The sequence below is a fragment of the Serpula lacrymans genome (genome assembly GCF_000218685.1).
Source record: "Serpula lacrymans var. lacrymans S7.9 unplaced genomic scaffold SERLAscaffold_15, whole genome shotgun sequence".
NCBI lineage: Eukaryota > Fungi > Basidiomycota > Agaricomycetes > Boletales > Serpulaceae > Serpula > Serpula lacrymans.
Window position 1 is genome coordinate 363132 of NW_006763304.1, and position 18743 is coordinate 381874.

The 18743-nt window shown below is 43.2% G+C and overlaps 8 protein-coding genes across 8 annotated transcripts; 5 read left to right on the plus strand and 3 right to left on the minus strand.

Annotated features, from left to right (window-relative positions):
* Nucleotides 1-24: 24 nt before the first annotated feature.
* Nucleotides 25-249, plus strand: SERLADRAFT_401075 (uncharacterized protein; the record flags this gene model as incomplete). Its single annotated transcript, XM_007323217.1, has 1 exon — nt 25-249. A coding segment is annotated over one exon (225 nt), but the record flags the coding sequence as incomplete, so codon positions are not given.
* Nucleotides 250-1750: 1501 nt separating this feature from the next.
* On the plus strand, nt 1751-2162 carry SERLADRAFT_401076 (uncharacterized protein; the record flags this gene model as incomplete). Its single annotated transcript, XM_007323218.1, has 1 exon — nt 1751-2162. One exon carries the CDS (start codon nt 1754-1756, stop codon nt 1916-1918), a length of 165 nt encoding a protein of 54 aa, XP_007323280.1.
* Nucleotides 2163-3088: 926 nt separating this feature from the next.
* SERLADRAFT_401077 (uncharacterized protein) lies at nt 3089-3604 on the plus strand (the record flags this gene model as incomplete). Its single annotated transcript, XM_007323219.1, has 1 exon — nt 3089-3604. A coding segment is annotated over one exon (155 nt), but the record flags the coding sequence as incomplete, so codon positions are not given.
* Nucleotides 3605-6150: 2546 nt separating this feature from the next.
* Nucleotides 6151-7078, minus strand: SERLADRAFT_373911 (uncharacterized protein; the record flags this gene model as incomplete). The annotated part of the gene is made up of 4 exons (XM_007323220.1): nt 6151-6237; nt 6344-6501; nt 6712-6861; nt 6883-7078. The coding sequence occupies 4 exons, from the start codon at nt 7076-7078 to the stop codon at nt 6151-6153; spliced, it is 591 nt and encodes a 196-aa protein (XP_007323282.1).
* Nucleotides 7079-9457: 2379 nt separating this feature from the next.
* Nucleotides 9458-9763, minus strand: SERLADRAFT_442673 (uncharacterized protein; the record flags this gene model as incomplete). Its single annotated transcript, XM_007323221.1, has 2 exons — nt 9458-9679; nt 9722-9763. The coding sequence occupies 2 exons, from the start codon at nt 9761-9763 to the stop codon at nt 9458-9460; spliced, it is 264 nt and encodes an 87-aa protein (XP_007323283.1).
* Nucleotides 9764-10358: 595 nt separating this feature from the next.
* SERLADRAFT_442674 (uncharacterized protein) lies at nt 10359-11288 on the plus strand (the record flags this gene model as incomplete). The annotated part of the gene is made up of 4 exons (XM_007323222.1): nt 10359-10487; nt 10672-10801; nt 10859-10947; nt 11004-11288. The coding sequence occupies 4 exons, from the start codon at nt 10359-10361 to the stop codon at nt 11286-11288; spliced, it is 633 nt and encodes a 210-aa protein (XP_007323284.1).
* Nucleotides 11289-13902: 2614 nt separating this feature from the next.
* SERLADRAFT_411334 (uncharacterized protein) lies at nt 13903-16708 on the plus strand (the record flags this gene model as incomplete). Its single annotated transcript, XM_007323223.1, has 8 exons — nt 13903-13980; nt 14032-14121; nt 14510-14649; nt 14869-14924; nt 14994-15116; nt 15190-15276; nt 15308-15934; nt 16482-16708. The coding sequence occupies 8 exons, from the start codon at nt 13903-13905 to the stop codon at nt 16706-16708; spliced, it is 1428 nt and encodes a 475-aa protein (XP_007323285.1).
* A 1280-nt stretch (nt 16709-17988) lies between these two features.
* SERLADRAFT_442676 (uncharacterized protein) lies at nt 17989-18694 on the minus strand (the record flags this gene model as incomplete). Its single annotated transcript, XM_007323224.1, has 3 exons — nt 17989-18460; nt 18528-18567; nt 18628-18694. The coding sequence occupies 3 exons, from the start codon at nt 18692-18694 to the stop codon at nt 17989-17991; spliced, it is 579 nt and encodes a 192-aa protein (XP_007323286.1).
* Nucleotides 18695-18743: the final 49 nt, after the last annotated feature.

Genomic DNA, 18743 nt, shown 5'->3' on the forward strand with positions numbered 1-18743 from the left:
TATATTTCCTAAAACATAAAAGTGAAGCACTGGAACGATACAAGCAATGGAAAGAAGATGTCCAAACATTCTTCCAGACTCATTTGGGAGAAGAAAACTTCACTCCACTATACACAGAATTCCTCCGGAGCGATGGGGGAGGAGAATATACTGGCAATGCATTCAAAAATCAACTCCGAGGAGATGGTGTCATCCAAGAAACTACAGCTGCAGATACTCCGGAACAAAATGGCATTGCAGAACGCATGAATCAGACATTGGCTACATTAGCAACCACTATGCTACATGACTCCAAAGCTCCCAAAGTCATTTTGGGTAGATGCCATGCAAACAGCTGCATATATCACAGCACACTGTTGATGATGAGAACTGCTGTTAGAAAACCACACACAAAAACAAACTAACACACAATCCTCCCAGATTCCACGGAACTTGTTTATGGGCTTTGCCTCCTAGAACAGTGGAGTGGTCTGGTTGCTCGTGGGGTGGTACGTATAAGGATCCTTCAAAGTAAAACCCAGAGATGTATGAGTGTGGGTTTTGAGGAGGAGGGATAGTTGAATTTATAGAAGATAGGGGCTTAGTGACGAGTATAGATGAGCACTACCTTGCTAATTGTAGCACAAGGTAGGTTTGAGAATGACGAGATAACGAGTTTCCCAGTGATAGCAGGCTCCTGACGCACAAACTGTAGTGTTCAGAAGGACTCTAATCGAAGGGGATGACAATCACTTTCAAAAAGTGACAAGTGACGATGACGGCAGTTAACAGTGGTAGAAGTGGGAAGTGTTGTGACCACACTGGATCACAAGTAGCAGAGTAGTGAACTTGAGAGTAGAGAAGAAGTCTGGATTGGATTTTTTGTTGTATTACAAGGTAAAATACAGGGGTTCATATAGTAAAAGAAAAGTAGGCTATGCATAGTATAGCTGTGCAAAAAAAATGAGAAAGAACATGAAGGAAGGAATGTACACTGACAAATCCTGCGTAGGTAGTACAGGATAAGATTGTCAAAAAAAGGAAAAGAAAGGATAGAACAATGAATGCTGTGAGTAATGTCACAGGTTTGTACAGCCATAAAGTAAAGTCCAATAGCAAAAAGAGAGCAGGAAAATCATGATGTCATGGGAAGATGCAGTAAAAAAAGGGCAAGGCAAAACACTATCAGTATCAACACAGTTCCTTTATTGTCAGTCAGACATTCTAAAAAAATATGTGTCCATAAAAATGATTCAAAAATCAAAAATAATTGCACTGTAAATGAATGTTCTGCTGAAAAAAAAGAAACTGGAGCCACCGGTCCACCACCTAGTCCAAATCCGACAGTTCCATGGCCTTACCAATGGACTGGTTGTGTTGGACCACCTGATCAAACGAGGGAGGGAGAGGAGTAGTTCCAATTTGGAACAAGTGAGTCCCAGGCAGCGTGTGGTAGGTGTAGCTGTAGCGAAGATGATGGACAAAAGATAAGTGTACCCAAGTGAATGGGACAGCGATGAACATGGGCAACGCAAGGGGATGAACCTTCTCCAGCTCAAAAACTACCCACTCACGCTCCAACCAGGCAAGACGAGCGACTGATGTTTTGATAGTATATGATGGCAGATTGACGTCATGAAGATGGACCTGTTGCCCTATTTAGACCGGCTGCCGGGGCTTTGCTGATATCAGCAGTGGCATGTGGTAGTCAACAGATCAGCAACAGAAGCGGATAGGAAGTGGTGAGATCAGAAATGGTGGGGGTGCAAATAAGATGAGGAGGAGGAGGGTGGAGGTGACAAAAAAGTGGATTAGAATGGGGATCCAGAAACGACCGTCAGGTGAGAATAAAAAGGAGAGGAAGGGGCCCATGGTGGGGCTAGGCAAAGGAAGGGGAGTAAGGGAAACGACAAAAGCGAGGGCGCAATGCAATGTGTAGCCAGTGGCGACGCGAAAAATTGCCGAAATGCCGAAATGTGGAAAGTACCGAATGGAAAAGCAAAGGTGAGCGTGACTGGATTGCCTAATAGAGGTGGTGCTGATCAGCCACAAGTTCGAAAAAGGCAATATTAATTACTATTCCACGTGGCACTGTGCCTGTGTGGCACAAAGGCGAGTCTTTTTGAATATTCACTTCGTTATTGACACCTGTCCATGCTACCAATCAACTTTGGTGCATGACAACACAGCCCAGCATCAGGACTCCATGGAAAGACCCCATATGAAATACTGTTTAAAAGGAGAGTTGATCCAACTTTGTTTCGCCCTTTCGGATGCCAAGCATATGCCTTGATTCCGAAAGACAAAAGGCAAGGGAAGTTTTACTTCAAGGGGCGCAAAGCCATAATGATTGGCTACACACATGGAAAGCAAGCCTACAAACTCCTAGACACTGAAAAACAAACTGTGTTTTGACAAATTATGAATTATGACATTTGTTTATAGTATGAGAAAACATGCATTGGCCAGGGCTTGAACCTGGGACTCCAGCTTTCATGGTCTGGTGCTTTACTAACTAAGCTACCAAGGCGTATTTGGAAAGCATACTGATTGGTTGCATGCCCAGAAGGTCCAGAATTACTGTACACGGGTGCGGATCCCATTGTGTTGTGATATGTTTTCCAGTCGGCATGTCATATTCAATGAATCCAGAAAGGTACAAAAGGATGACACTGCTCCCTGGAACACAGACACTAGCACAGATCAGTGGGAGGGACTCATTCCAGAGAATGCTCACTATCCAGACCAAAAAAAAATTGGAAAAGGATGATCCTGACCCTCGGATCCGAGATCCAAATGAATTGCAAATGGAACCACATCTCCAAGGAGATGTTCCACAAGCAATGGAACCATATCAGCATGAAGATGTTCCGAGAGCAGTGGGGCAATACCTCCGTGGAGACATTCCAAGAGCAGTGGGAGCACCTGATCAGCTAAGACACCCTCCACAACAGTCTCTACAACCAAGACCTGAACACTGGCCATCTTCAGAACAGAAAGCCAAAGTAGAGTTACAGTCAGTGGGAGGACAGCTCCTCAACATACAGCCAGCTGATGTGGAAAAAGTCCGAATACAGCTAGACAGCCTGTCCATTGGATCAGCTTCTGGATGTGAGGAATCGATTTTTCTTATCGCATTCCCGTCATGTCGTGGTTAGCAGACTCGATCCCCGTCACTCCTCTTGCCCTTGGACTAGAGATTACAGCAGGTGTCTTATTACTTTTATCATTTTTCTTCTTATTCTCTCTTCACACTCACGTTCTATCGTACCTACAACGAGGTAGACTTGTTGTCGACCCTCGAGAAGATATCCAGATGACATAGCCACGATCCAGTGCTATGTCTGGGAATACTTCGGAGGAATATTGATAAGCGAAGAAGGTTGTGAGTCAGCGCCTTCTCATGGGCTTACTGATACAGCCAATCGCACATCCCTTACCAATACGTTTTCTCATACAATTAGTAAATACGATAGATCAGACCACCTTCTCCTTTTTTCTTATTGGTTAGCTAGCTGGTCAGACCACTTTCTCAGTTCTTCCCTTTCTCGGTCTGACCATCGCCGTTCACTATATAAAGAGGTACATACTCGATGTATTGTTCTCTAGTTCAATATTAGTTTGGATTTGCGCTCTTATTGATACTCTTCATTCTCATACTCTGATTCACCGCCTTCCAGCAAGGACTTGACCAGGCATTGGGCTTTGTTATATAGCTTCGTATTTGTTGCCTGACACTGGAAGGCATACAACACCTCCAAGGAGTCATCCAACACCTCCGAGGAGTGATTCAACACCTTCAGGAGTGAGTGGGGCAACAAATACACAAATGCTGCTACTCCCTGGAGTACCTGCACAAGTTCCTAAAAGAGCAGTCATGCCTGCTGAAGTCCTAGGAGTACGCAGAAGCAGTCACCAGACCTGTCCTGCAGACAAAAACCGAGATTATCAAAGGACTCTAGATGAGGAACAGTCTCAAAAAGAGCAGCATGACAACTCCATGGAGAAACCTAACACTCCTGAGGTTCATGAAGAAACATCTGATACAGAGGAGACATTCTTTGCTGGAATAGCAAGTACTGGTCCATCTAACACAGACCTTCCAAGGACACTAAAGGAAGCCTTATCACGTCCGGATGGAGAATTATGGAAGTCTGCCTTGGAGGAGGAACTCCTAAGTCTCAATACTAATGCAGTATACGACACTGTTCCACTTCCGAAGGGAGTAAAACCCATCACATCAAAACCTGTGTTCCGGATCAAGTTTGATCAAAACGGAAACATTGAGAGATACAAACTCCGGATTGTTGCACGAGGTTTTACTCAAAGGGAGGGGATTGATTACCAGGAGGTTTTTGCTCCGGTTGCAAACTTAGAGTCAATATGAATTATTCTAGCCCTGGCAGCAAAGTACGACCTAGAACTTGATCAAATGGACATATCCACAGCTTATCTCAATGGAGAACTTGAAGAAGAACTGTACATGCTTCCTCCAGGGGGTGTTCCTATCCAACCTGGATACTGCTGGAGATTGAAGAAATCCATCTACGGGTTAAAACAAGCTGGTCGTACATGGAACAAAACTTTTGATCGCAAGCTCCAGGAGCTCGGTTTCACAAGACTAAATGCAGAAACATGTCTCTATGTATCCCGGGACAACAAACAAATATGCTTTGTTGTTGTCTATGTAGATGACCTCCTCCTAGGAGCTTCATCCCAAAAATCCATGGATATCACAAAAGCCAAACTCGAATCCATATTCAAAATGCGGGACCTTGGAGAAGCAAAATACCTCCTCGGAATAGAAATCCAACGTGATTGTTCAAACAAAACAATATCCCTATTGCAACACCAATACATTGACACAGTCCTGGAGCGTACTGGAATGAAGAACTGCAAACCAGTATGGACACCAATGGCCCATGGATCAAAACTCCTTGCAAATGCTCCAGGGGAAGATATTGTGCAACACAAGATGCATATTGAAGGGCGTCAAGTGTCATACCTCTCAATTGTAGGCTCCCTCATGTATGCCATGCTCGGAACCCGCCCAGACATTGCCTACGTTGTTGGAATACTAAGCAGGAATAGCTCAGCTCCAAGGAGCCATCACTGGGAAGCTGCAAAATGTGTCCTCCGATATCTGAAAGCAACCAGGGACATGGAACTACAATATGATGGCACAGATGTCTCCATGGACACGGATTTCAATGGATATTCAGATGCAGATTGGTCTGGAGACCCAGACACGTCTCGATCAACATCAGGGTTTGTCTTTATCACCATCCGAGGAGCAATCTCCTGGACAAGCAAAAGACAAAGCATGGTAGCTTTATCCTCCACGGAGTCAGAGTACATTGGATTGAGCAATGCTGGACAACACCTTGCATGGCTTCGGACATTTTTTGAAGAAATTGGACATGCTCAAAATGGACCTACAACATTGCACTGTGACAATCAAGCAGCTATCATTCTTACACGAGATCCACAGTTCCGTGCTCGCACAAAACACATTCAACGGAAATATCATTTTATCCGAGATGACTTAGTATCAAAGGGAAAGGCAGTAATCAGATACGTTCCTACAGGAGATATGGTTGCAGACATTCTCACTAAACCCCTCACTCATGAAAAACACTGGAAATTCTCTAAAGCTATGGGACTATGGTTGCACTCAAGTGGGAGTGACAAAACTGGATAAACCCGGTCTCTGCCGAAGCAGCCATTGTTCTCCATGGAGCATAGCCACCACTCCATGGAGTAACCATAGTTCTCCTAGGAGCACAATTGTACTCCTAGGAGTCATTATACTGTAGCGAGTAGCACCTCCGACTATAAGTAGTAGGGGGTTTAGTATAGAAATACCTCAGTCGTTTCTATAGCCTCTTGGGCAGCGGCTGAGTTTCACATAGGTTTATTATAGCATCCATAGCATATTCAATCCGCTCACACCATCCTCCGACCATTTTTTTGTGGATGGCTTAATGGTAATATGCGACTATATCAGTTTGTTCTACCAGCTAGATGGTGCGTTATACCTGTATACTTCCATTAGATTTTCTGATACCGCTCTACAACTCAATTTCCTCAACTATGAAAATAGTACAAGGCAACCATATAGAATGCATACTTTGTGTGTGTATAGTTCTGTGTAAGCACATCCGTTTATTGCTATTTCATGCACAGTAATACCGTGACAGTGTTCGGCGTAGTGTCATACATATAAACCTCCCAAATCAATAATCTCGTACTATCCAGCTATACCACAGAATGTGTTAATACATAAATGCCTTGCAAAAGTGTTGAACTCACGGCTTTAAACACTTGCTCGCTGTGACTTGCAGATTCTCAAACAATTCCAAACTGCAAGGAAGACTTTCGTGTACAAAATTGCGTGATCTTGGGACATGTAACTGACAGATTTTCGGATTCGTTTCAGGGCACTATTACCACATTCTGCAGCGCTAGAGTTGATTTGTGCCAGTTGAGGATCTGTATTAGCATAGGTATTGAGAAAAACCGCTGGAGAACATTGACAAATTATGACATTTGTTTATAGTATGAGAAAACATGCATTGGCCAGGGCTTGAACCTGGGACTCCAGCTTTCATGGTCTGGTGCTTTACCAACTAAGCTACCAAGGTGTACTTGGAAAGCATACTGATTGGTTGCATGCCCAGAAGGTCCAGAATCACTGTACACAGGTGCAGATCCCATTGTGTTGTGATAAACATTTTGTATGCCCCTTTGCGTGAAAACCGTCCACTACAAAAAGTGTGTCTGCGAAAAACTCGGGCTCACAAGTGAGGCAATAGGGTCCAAGTGCACATGCAAAATCATAGACGACCACCTTTGGGGCTTTGGGCCAGCGGGTGATCATAGCTGAGAACACGTCGTTTCAACCTTCACCGTTGGGTATGCAGTGAAACCCATAGCAGATGCTATGGGTACACCACGCACACATAATCCCTCCAGTCAATTTATTTTTACCGTACTGCAAATAGTACTTTAAGCATTTGTCGCCACGCTGTCCGCCAGGTTCTTCTTGAAGGTCGTGTTTCAAGTGAGGATAATGTGGGCGAGAACGGATTTGGGGCATACTGTAAAAGCACCCAGTCTAAATGTTATGTGAGTCAAGCAACAATAAACAATGAGCGGGTACTATATTTTCTGCCATTCTATGTCCGCCTGATTGGCATGTGACCTTGTATGAGGGAGTGGGACTTCTCCGGCCAGTAAGTGTTTGAGAACTTTGCATCCTCATTGATAAAGCCAGAGGCATAAGCCAACAACATTGGGAGGATAGGCTTCATTGTGGTTGTTGTGATACATGAGAATGTCATACATACATGGGATTTTGACTAAACGCAAGGCATTTTCCTGAGTAGGTGACAGGAGAAAATTATAAAGGTTGTATTGAGTAGCTCGGTTGATCATTTGCAAGACTGATTCTTATGCTGTAAGCTGAGATCCATAGAATTATTAAAAGTAATCAATTGGCCATTCACGCCAATATAATATTGCTTACCTGGAGGAAAAGCCTTTGATACACACTTTAAGGCTGGCCCTTGGAAGTCATGCAACCAAAATGTTGGAAAAATACTTGTGCCAGAGCGTTATTAAGCACTTTGAGCTTTGCATGCACACCAGGAATGATATCCATCAGTTTAGAGAGGTCGTTTGCAGCCAGTTCGTGTACATCATTATCCGGCTAAGTGTTGAGATTGGGATTATCAAGGTTGCTGATATCAACACCATCTGCCTCAACCGCAAGCCTTGCCCTTGCATTTCTTGATAAGCAGCTGACAACAACTAACCGTAATTCTCGGTGCAGCTTAGAATCCGCAATAACTTGCAGACCGTATTTGTAACGTACAGATTCTCGTCAAATTGAGTCATCTTGTGATATAATTGGAGGACAAAGCAATGAGAGGAGATGTTTTTGGCTGAAGACCAATGTAACACCGTCCCAAATTGTCTCCTGTGGTAACGGCCCACATCTTGGGCAACACATATCATTGTTGAACTGTTGAAGTTGGACGTAAGCAAATCATACAGCTCTAAATGTATCCTCCAAAACAAAGGGATATTTTGAGCCATAGTTTTGATATTGGCGAGAAAGGACAGCTACAAATGAGACAAATGGGGTTTCGGATGATGTGAATATACTTGTATATTCATCAAGCAGGTCGTGCGTGAAAAGGAGCCAATTATTCAAGTTAAATAAGCCATGTTCTTGTAGGTCAGGCCCGATGAAACAACATTTATGCGGAGGGCATGATGTGCATGATTGCACTTCTATTACAGATGTCCACGCATTTGTGAGTGTGTAGATGGTGCACTCATGCTGCTCCATATCTGGCATTATTGAATACTTCATCAAGGAACACATGCAACTCGGGTCTTCATCTAATTTCAGGATGCTGGGCATTGCTAAAAGTGGTTTGGGACAGGTGTAACAAATTGTGTCTTCGTTGATAGAAGCCCAAGCGGGTGGTAAAATTGGTTTGTAAGAGACAGGTTGTTGTTTTCTAGTTTGCGTTGCACTAACTTGCACAGCTATATTATAGATAGTTAGTCATTTGTTTACTCTATCACCTATGAGAGTGCTGCACCTATCGCGTCAAGAGGTTGATCACTTGGATTATCAACACCCAAGTCCCTCGCACCAGCGTCGCTTGTCACCAGTTTTTGTAACTGGTGACGAGCCATGACTACATGGGCACATGTACTGCAGCGGTCCTTACTACATGACCACTGGCCACTCCCTGAATCTGACCCAGTATGCAGAACGATTACGCGGCCTTTGGCTGACAACAGGTTAGGCAGTGCAACAGAAAAAATATTAGATGAAGTGTTGTCATTGGACAGGCGAGAGACGAGGATGACAAGCTCATTGTCTTAGTAACCTTTAGCATTTCAAAAATCATTGAAAAAAATAGATAGCAAACCTTTGTAACAAAACTTGTTATTATCTTCAGGGAAACAGTCCTCACCATGATCTTGAAGAAACCAAACGTGGACACATTTGTTGCCCTTGGGACAGAAACAAACTATCACCCACTCCAATCTAATTTTTTTCCTTTGCAGGTGATACCAAGTGTCCTACAAAAAAGTCCATATCAAGCCAATAAATCAGTAGGCCTATCACGTACCGTACTAGTGCGGCTTTTTGTGTCCCAGCCTTGGACCACAAATATAGTGTCCGTAAGTTGATATATAGGTATGCAGTCTGATAAAATAAGTTCTGCAAAGTAGTCATAGCCGTTATCGAGTCTAGCTGTTGGAACCATTGATTGAATAGGCAAATCCAACAAAGAAACACAAGCAAGATTAAGCGACTGATCAAGCCCAGGCCGCCATCAGCCTGCCCACAAACATTTTCTTGAGTATCTGAGTCTGAGGTGGCTGTGCGCCTTTGTTTCTTCTCTTGATAAAGATTGAGACCTGGGGCAATCATAGTATAGCATTTTTGTTTCTAAGGCGTGAATATCATTGAAAGAGGGTTTAAACCTCGGGTGATACCATAGTCGTCAGCATCAAGAGTGAAAGATAGATTCTTTACACCTGGATTGTGGTCAGGACCGCCTAAAAAGGCTACCACATCTTCTTGTCTGGGACCATGCACATAGTTTGGAGCGTTGAATGTGAACAACAGAGAAGGGGGAGGCGTCACCACAGACAGAATTTCACTTGAGATCTGTGAGTCAAAGAAGTTGTCAGTTTGCTTTTTTGTTCTTACCATGCTGTAGCAGTTGACAACGTTGAGGCCCAATTGAGGCATTGCGCCTACTATAGGTAGTAACTGTGACAGTGAGCAGATGTGGCAAGACACAGTAGTCTCGGTCAGACTTGGAGTCTGATGGATGAGAACTCAGCCACCTTAGGGATGGTTTCACATTACTATCCACACTATCCACCAGGATGGTTGTGTGCATCTATCCTACGCAAACAGGTATGATTTCTTTATATTGTATACGGGGTCCTGAATTGCCACATTGACTTTTTTTCTGTCCATCAAACATATATAAGCTTCAAAAAAGGCTATCTTATTCAGGTTTATGCGCCATCTTTATCTTAACCATCATGCCCGCTTCAAGCAATGGTAGATTGCTTTGACGGTGTAACAAGTGTCCTGGCCGACCACTTATGGTTCTGTGTGTCCAGACAAAGGCTGGAAGAAGTCACCTTCTATCAGTGAGTTATCATTATTGTCCAAAACAAATATTATTGACTTTGAACTTTGTCAGCAGGAAAGCAATGCTGGAAGCACTGTTCCTATTAACTCACACAATGTAGATCACCCGGAGACATCCCAGCCTGCTACTCACTATCTAGTCCCAGATGCCTCTTGAGGGGTCACCAACGAGCATTCTGTCATGGCTAGTGAAGGTGAGCGTACCCCTTGCGGTAGCTCAGATCCCTCCAATGTCGAATTAAGCTCTCCGGTTATTGATCCTTTGTTGCTTGCTCTGGCTGAGCCCGATATAATGGCACCTGTTGCAAATGTAAGTAATGTCCAGGCTTGTTATCTTATTTTCAAAATCTTTTTGCTCATGCCCTGTCAAGCAAACCAACGTAAATCAAGACCCAGCTCATTTTGAACCCCTCAGCTCTCCTCATCTGTTCAACTCAGCCATCAGCTTGAGTGCTACCCCGCAAACACCACAAACCTTTTGATTGTATTTGCAGGGATTGGACCTTGCTGCAGCCTCTGGTAGTAGTGGCTTCTCTGTAAATCACCATGGTCGCAATCATGTCTCCGGTAAGAATCTGCTCTACGGTCGCGTTGAAGATGCCATGAGAGGTGCAGCTGAGTGGTGTAAGTTAGCTACTTAACCTGTCATCCGTTCATTTATTAACATATTCATCTTACAAGCTGTTCTACAAACAGCACACCTCAGGCCATCCCAAACCTCCTCCAGAATTGCATATGCACAATTTTCTAGATTGGTGGAAGATTTAATAGTCTGAGTGAGTCACAAAAATTTATCGTTCACATCCCTGCTACATTACTCTCAAAGGCGGAACGTGTTTCACATGAGACAAATTGCTGGCTTTTTGTAGTGGCTCAGCATCCACAAGCCAATGCCCATTTTATTCACTATACGTCCCCTCGCATGCATTGTGAAGCCAAGGCGGAAACAAACAAGATTGTCCATACCTTTTCTACTGTCATCAACAACCTAATTCTTGCAAGACGAGCCAAGGCTCTTGAGTTGGCACAGAAATTGTCTGAAGCCAATGAATCCAAGAAAGAAGCGGATGCCGAGCTGGCAAGAAAGGAAGCTCTGATTGCAGAATATTGATTGTGCTTAGGGTTGCCTGACGAGTAGTACAGTTTTAGTGTATTTTTGCCATCAAAATTGATATATTGATCCTACACATTGTCTGATATACTCAAGCGCATGGCCACTCATATGATGTGTGAATAGTAAGAGTGATGATGAAGAGACTAACTCAAATCTGTAGCTAGAATGTCTGCATCGCCGAGATATTGGCAGCCAACGTGACTGAGCTAGCACCAAAGCAAAGCATCCAGGAGATGACAACCATATATGACAGGTGTGCGAGCATTTGAACAACTAAAAAAAAAACTCTGTCTGTACTATGTCAACGCTTCCTGAAATGATCCATACTGTGCATGTTGCCTGAAATGCCTTGGACACAGGCTGTGACATCCTCCCGAATACCCAAAGTGATTAATATACATCATTGGTCAAGAAGAGAATGACATACCAAGTGTAAAATATCCCAACTTCTTGTCCCACAGAAACAATGGAATAGCCCTCAGGCTCTATCCCAGGCTCTGGCAGCAAAATGTTGTCAGGATGTGGGATATTAAACATAGGAGGGCTCCACAATTGTTGTTCTAACCATGGTGTAGAATGATTCATGAAGGTCAGAGGGCTTGATTTTCATGATTAATATTTTTTGTCCAGAGCTGCACAATGTCATGCGACGCATTCATATAATGATGATACAGTATAAGTTAACAGGCCTACAGCGGAGTGAGTTATGCATAATACAGTATAATAGGGAAGACTGAGAACAGGAAAACAGTTGTACAAGCTATGTTGCAGATCTATGAAGGTAGCAGGCATTAGAAGTCATCTGGGGCACCGAAAGCATTGTGCTTGGTTTTATCTCCTTTTTTCCCACATTTACTTTCCTCTGCCTCAAGTGCTACTGCCTCTCCCACTTGTTGTTCTCGTTCTAAAAGTAGATTTGTTGGTTTAGGTTTTGCTGATGATGCCCCGTTGGGACCAGCTGGAGAGAATTGTGATATCAAAAACTTCATATAAAAACTGATGATGTACTGGTGCTGTAGTGCCCAGGTTCACCACATTTATAGCACGTTCCTGGTGCATTTTCCATGGATTTAGTTTGCTTAAAACCACCAGGTTGAGGGCAATCTGTTTGAAGCTTAGGCCTTTTTTCGATAACGGTTCAAAAACACCACTTACCGGATGCCCAGTGACCCTCTTTATTGCACTAATAATTCTGTGAGTAACACAATACAAAGCTAGCATACTGTTTATTGAAACACCTTGAAATATGTCTTTGAGTATTGTGTACTGCGTTGATCAGTGACCAAAGTACTTGGTTGAGGTCCTGAGCTACCGGAGCTGACCTTTCCATTATCCCAATCAAAGAAATTGCATCTGTTGTCTATGCCTTTTGAACAAGCAAAAAACGGCTGACCTTTGTAAGGGCCCTCTTTAGTCACAATTGCAAAAATTCAGGCCTGTAAGATATAGTGTGTACCACAAATATGAGCACTGTAATTTGTGGAAGCAAAGATCAGTGAGACAGATGTAAGGAACTTTACAGTAAAAAGGGGGTGCAAGCATGACTGTGAGTCTCATTAAGGCATCTCGACGACTGAATGATACAGATGTGACAACACCAACAAGACACAGTCTTGGGGCACTGAAGCACAATAAAAACAATACTCAAAAGAAGAGGAAGAGGTGGGAGTGGTTACCCATTTGGTAGGAACAAGTTAGTTGTTGGTAGACAACAGGAGGACTTGCTGAGTCCCTCCCCATGTATTGCTCCTGTATATATACTTAAAATACATGAGGTACTGTACAGTTGTAAATCAAGTTTAAAGTCTGATGTTTAGCATGTGACCAGTTATATGGTGAGCTTAGATATTGGTTAGGTGATGTGTCACATGATTGGTTATGTGACTATAAAAAGTCCGAAAATGTAAAGTAAAGTAAATGGTCACATGATCAGTCATGTGACTTGGAAAACGAAAAGTAAAAGTACAAAAAGTGAAGTGTAAGTAGGTGCTGGTATGTCAATTTTAACAACGGATCGGATGGCTTGAAGAGGAAATCAGATATATTTCTGATCACTTTTGATCAATCAAAATGATGTCAGTGCTCAACCAGGTAGCAGTAGAACACAATACAAGTGCTAACCTTCATTTCATCTACTTGCTGAATGAGCTATCAGGCTTCAAGCTTCAAGTCCAAGGCAATGGACATTGAGTCTGAGTCAAAATTGTCGGCTTGTGGCACTGACCTAAACAGGATATGTACATGTATTGTAACACTGTCAACGTGAGTTGAACTTAACCTTGCACCACACTGTTTAAGGTAAGAGTTCATCACACGAACACTTAGTATTATCCTTCAGGTCACACACATTCTCAGACTATGGCTCATTATCTTGCAATCCCTCCCAAATTGAAAAAAGGACCTCCAGCGCCACACATTTCCCTCTCTGGAATAACATGCACGCCTCCAGCCAGATGAAGTTATTGAAAGGCATGTGGATATTGCGTAAAACAGTAGGATCCCTTTTTTGTGCTGTCTAAACAATATCACTGGCTGGCAGCTGCATAAGAGTTTTGGAGGCTTGGAGGTATATATTGCACAACTATAATTGAATGCCATTGATTCATCACCCATGAATTTCCATAGCGCGTCTCTATTTCTGAGTTTCAGCTACAAGTTGATCGAGTGGCTGTTGCCCCAGACAAGTCTGGTATGCGCTAAAAATTGCAACGTGCAACTACCGGGATCGCCATGACAATAGCATCAAGCGCTCAAACGTTCGAGGCCCATGATGCAGAGTGTTTGCAATCTTCCTGTAAAGGCCCTTAACTGCATGATTCTCACTGCATTCGTGTGTTTTGGTACCATGTCAGCGCATATATCCCTTCTCCCATTGTGCTGGAACTTATGAATGGTGTAGATTGTTGAACTAGATATGAGACAATAGCAACATAGCTCTTGACCAGTTAACATTCTCTCCTTTGTCTGCAAGGTTTGAGAGGAGCCAAGTGGAACCATTTCAAAACTTGCCGACAAGTTATCCATGCAATATGTCACAGAGTAGCGACTCCAATACAAAACTTGGACAAGTCATGATTGATCACAGGGCTGTCAGGGCTGCAATCACCGTTTTGACGCCTTCCTCTGATCAAATTTAAGCTGACAACTGCCAGGAACCAAACACGTACGTTCTATTTTCTGTGTTACATGTCTCGCACTTATCACTGTCACTGTAGTAGTGTCAGACCCTACTACCTCAGCCAAGCTCCATAAGCACATGGGTTGAAGAGAAAACTCATGGCATCAAGGATCACATAGCATTTTCGGCAATGGTGTTCTGGAGCTGGTGCCGCCAAATATCACCAAAGTTTGAGCAATGGTTAGTAGTATTCACATTCGCAATTCAGAATATATGTGCTAAACTATGCTGGTATTCAGGCTGTAGCAACCATGTGAGGTCCACTGTACAAGGGTGGATATCTCGCGGTGCTTATTTGCGGTGGAAAAATTTTATGATGGGTGTTGTGGGGTACCTTATTAAAGACTGAGTGTGTTGGGTTTTCTGTGTGTTTTGTGTCTCGTCTCTTATACCATTCAGTTTCTCTGCAGTTACCACCTCCACAATGGACGACAATGTTGCAAATAAAAATCAAGGTACATTTGTTGGCCTATAGAAGGGTGGAACGAGACATTACTAAGGGGCCTGTTCTGTTGGTGCATTAGACCCTACCTTGCAAGGCTTGGAGAAGGATATAGAGACTTTGAGGGGAGATATTGTTGCTAAGAAGGCTGAGGTTAGTGAAATCAAGAAGAATCTTGACCAAAAGAAGCGAGGAGGTGGAAAATGTACAGCATCTAGTCATTGTCCTGTGACATTTCTGATGATGGGTTTGATTTGGTATAGGACCATTTGATAAAGTCCAGGCCAAGCAGACAGCGTTGGAGAAAGCCATGTGGATATTGAAGGATCGGTTCAACACCCTCAAAGGCAAGCCAACTTGCTCAAGTAAGGACAAAGTAACTGACTACATTACTAGCGGCCGGACCAGCAGATTCTTCTGTAACCAATGCAGATCCGGACTTGCATGCGACTGGTATGCAGCAAAATGAGAAGGAGATTGACAATGCCACGGATCAGCCTACACATGGAGAATCAGAAAGAGGTGACCACGAAGAAGGAGAGGACCATGCACCGAGTGACAGTGCAAGAGAAAGCGCTCACAAAATCCAGGCTGCAGAGAGACAAGCAGGGTCCGAGCGTCAGGAGTGTGCGGACGAAGGACCAGAGACAACAAACCAGGATCATGTTGACCAATGGAGCCATTTTCCGGATAGGGAATCAGTCCAGCCAGCGACAGAATCCCCACCAGTCCAGCCAGTGCAAAAAGAGACTATACATCAGCCCCCTGACTCAGTTGGACTAATGGCTACAACTTCCGAGCAAAGTCCTGGTCAATTGGAAGCAAATGAGCATGCTATGCTTGAAGAGCAATTAGAAAAGACGAAGGCAGAGCTCCTCAAGTTGAAGGAGGAGGTGGGAAAAAATAAGAAAAGAGCAAAAGAAGTTGATTCAGATGACAAAATGGGAGGGAAGTGCAAGAAAGCCAAGAAAGCAAAAGCAAATAAGGAGGCCAGTAGTTGTAGAAAAGACGAGCCAATAAAAGGTAAGCGCACATACCTCCTTGTTGAGTGGTTTTTGTTAAATATCCGCTCACAGAGAAAGAAAGAAGAGGCCACAACCAGATCCAGCAATTTTTACAAGGAAAGCGCCGCAGCATTCATCCCACAATCCAGTCGTTAATACGAACTGACCCCAGCTTTCTTCCTGAGGCTGCATTTATAAATCGGGAACTTGCTCTACACTGCCTAACGACAAACCATGCCAATATCATGTGCCTCTATCATAAAGATGGCAACAAGACAGGTGCCACAGTGGAAGATGAGTGACAGGGACACCTCACCCACAAGCTCTCAATGAAAAAAAAAGCGACAGCATAGAATGCCTGCCAGGGTACTTACACTGTGGGTGCCCTGAGGATCATGTCTTATTCAATTTTTACCTCTGGAAATATATGCGAGCCAGTGATGCTGATGGCAACAACACAGAGACAATGTTATCTCAGCTCATTCCCCCTTGCTTGCGCTATTTCCTGTACAAAACCATGCAAGACTTTGGTTTGAGCATTGATCGTTTATACACCCACTTGCCAGGAAGCAATTCCAAAAAACATATTACTTGTCATCTTATTATTTCTGCGGTGGAGATACTGCACAAAATTAATGAAAAGGATGGTGAAGACAAGGAAGTGTTTGGATGGGATGAAACTAATCACAGCAGAGGTGTATCGAGTTCCGGCGAGAACAGTCCAAAAGAGGGCCTCACTGATAATTCTGACACTAACTCCAGCATAGGATCTCAATCCGACTCAGACTTTTAATATCAATAAAATAATGATAATATATGCCATATTGACCTGAACATTGGCCTGAATATGAATAGCGCATAAATGGTCACATGATCTGCAAGGCTAAAAAGTAAATAGTACAGTCAAAAGATGTGCTTGAAGATGGTTCAAACCAACGACTTCACCAGTGCAAATATGGTCATGTGATTGTATGTTGGATATTGTTGCACAACCAACAGTTATGGTGTACTGTACCACAGTGACACATATAGTAGGAATAAACCATACAGTGACTGAATAGTTTCCCCACACTATATGGCTCAAAGCTAAAATGTGTTGCACTACCATCCAGTCACATATGGTTGGAGTGCACTGTACTATGATTACACATATGGTGGCAATGAACCATACAGTGACTGGACGGCTTCCTCACACTATATGGCTTAATGCTGGATAGTGTTGCACTACCATCCAGTTACATATGGTTGGAGTGCACTGTACTATGATTACACATATGGTAGGGATGAACCATACATTTTCTGAATAGTTCCCTGGCACTATATGGCCTAAGGCTAGATAGGGTTGTACTACCATCCAGTACCTATTGCATTTTTACAACAACAACAACAACAACAATATACATGTGGTGGTCATTGATCATCCATCTATTGTCATATGGTTGGTAGACAATCATATGGTAAGTCTGTTGTGACTTTTGTTTATGGTTTTCCATGACTATCTAATGTTACTGATATAAACATTGGATGCTACATAAGCACCATATACCGTAGGAGGCATTTGTGGCTTGCTTTATATTTGTGGACAGTGGTAAATATACATGTGGGATCATGTGAGTGTTGCTAGTGTAATAATCCACAGTGGACTCAGAGAGTACAGAAAAGCAAATTGGACCAGCCAGGGATTGAACCCAGAACCTCCTGCCTATATATGGCGGTGCTCTAACCAACTGAGCTACCAGCCCATATCAACACTCAATTGCACAATGTTGTCTAACAAGGCCCAGGCTTTGACCTTGACAATTCCAACAGCTAGATATGGTATTGAAACGGCATGTTGATAAATATCAGCTGGCTGTATACTCCTTATGACCATATGTTGTACACAGTGTGCAGTGAGAAACCGTGAGAGTTTAGACGGCCGGTCATGTGTCGCCTGCCCCCATCCTACCTTAGACATCTCAGTTATTTACCAGAAAGACTAAGGTATAGTAACATCATTATTACAGTTAAACACATACTTACACATTCCTTTAGAGTCTTTTCATTTACAGGTACATTTGAATAATATATCAGTCATTTACCAGAAAGACTGAGAGTCTTTTCATTTACAGTTCTATTCATCACATCAAGTTCTGGGTCTAGGACCTTACACATTTCATACCAGGGCAGCAAGCCATGTTGGACATCGCTCTTTCCAATAAATTCAAAGCCAACACTCTTGTAAAAGGAACGGAGGTCTTCGTGTGAGAGAAGTAGCACCTGCTTATAAGATACAGATCCCTCTGCACAAGCAGACTCCAGACGCGAGATGTATTCACGCATTAGATTCGAAGCAATACATTTCCTGCGATATGGAGGCAATATCGCAACGGCGTGCACGCATACGGATGATGAGTTGGGTACATGAGTGAACATTGAACTGTGTGTTAATGTCAAAGAGGGGGAAAGGGTGGAGCACACATAGCCTATTAGGGTGAGGGAACTGGTAGCCGGCTCGCCGAGGTAGGCACCCAAGAAAAGATCAGGAGCTTGGGCTTGACGGCTCCTTGAAATGTTAAAGTTCAATCAAAGCGATCAGCTAACTGATTAAAATGCAGTTGAAGGAAAGATACCTAAACTTTTCAAGACTCGCAGCTTCATCAAAGGGAAAGCCTGATCATGTTGTTTAGTGCGACTTGAACCGTAAATTGCACTGGAGAGATAGACACTTACTTGACATTTCTATCATATGTGCATCCAGCACATCATCAGCAGAGACATAATTGTAGATAACAGACATTTGGGATAAGGATGAAATATAGTGCCAGTGGTTAATGTGTAACCAAAAA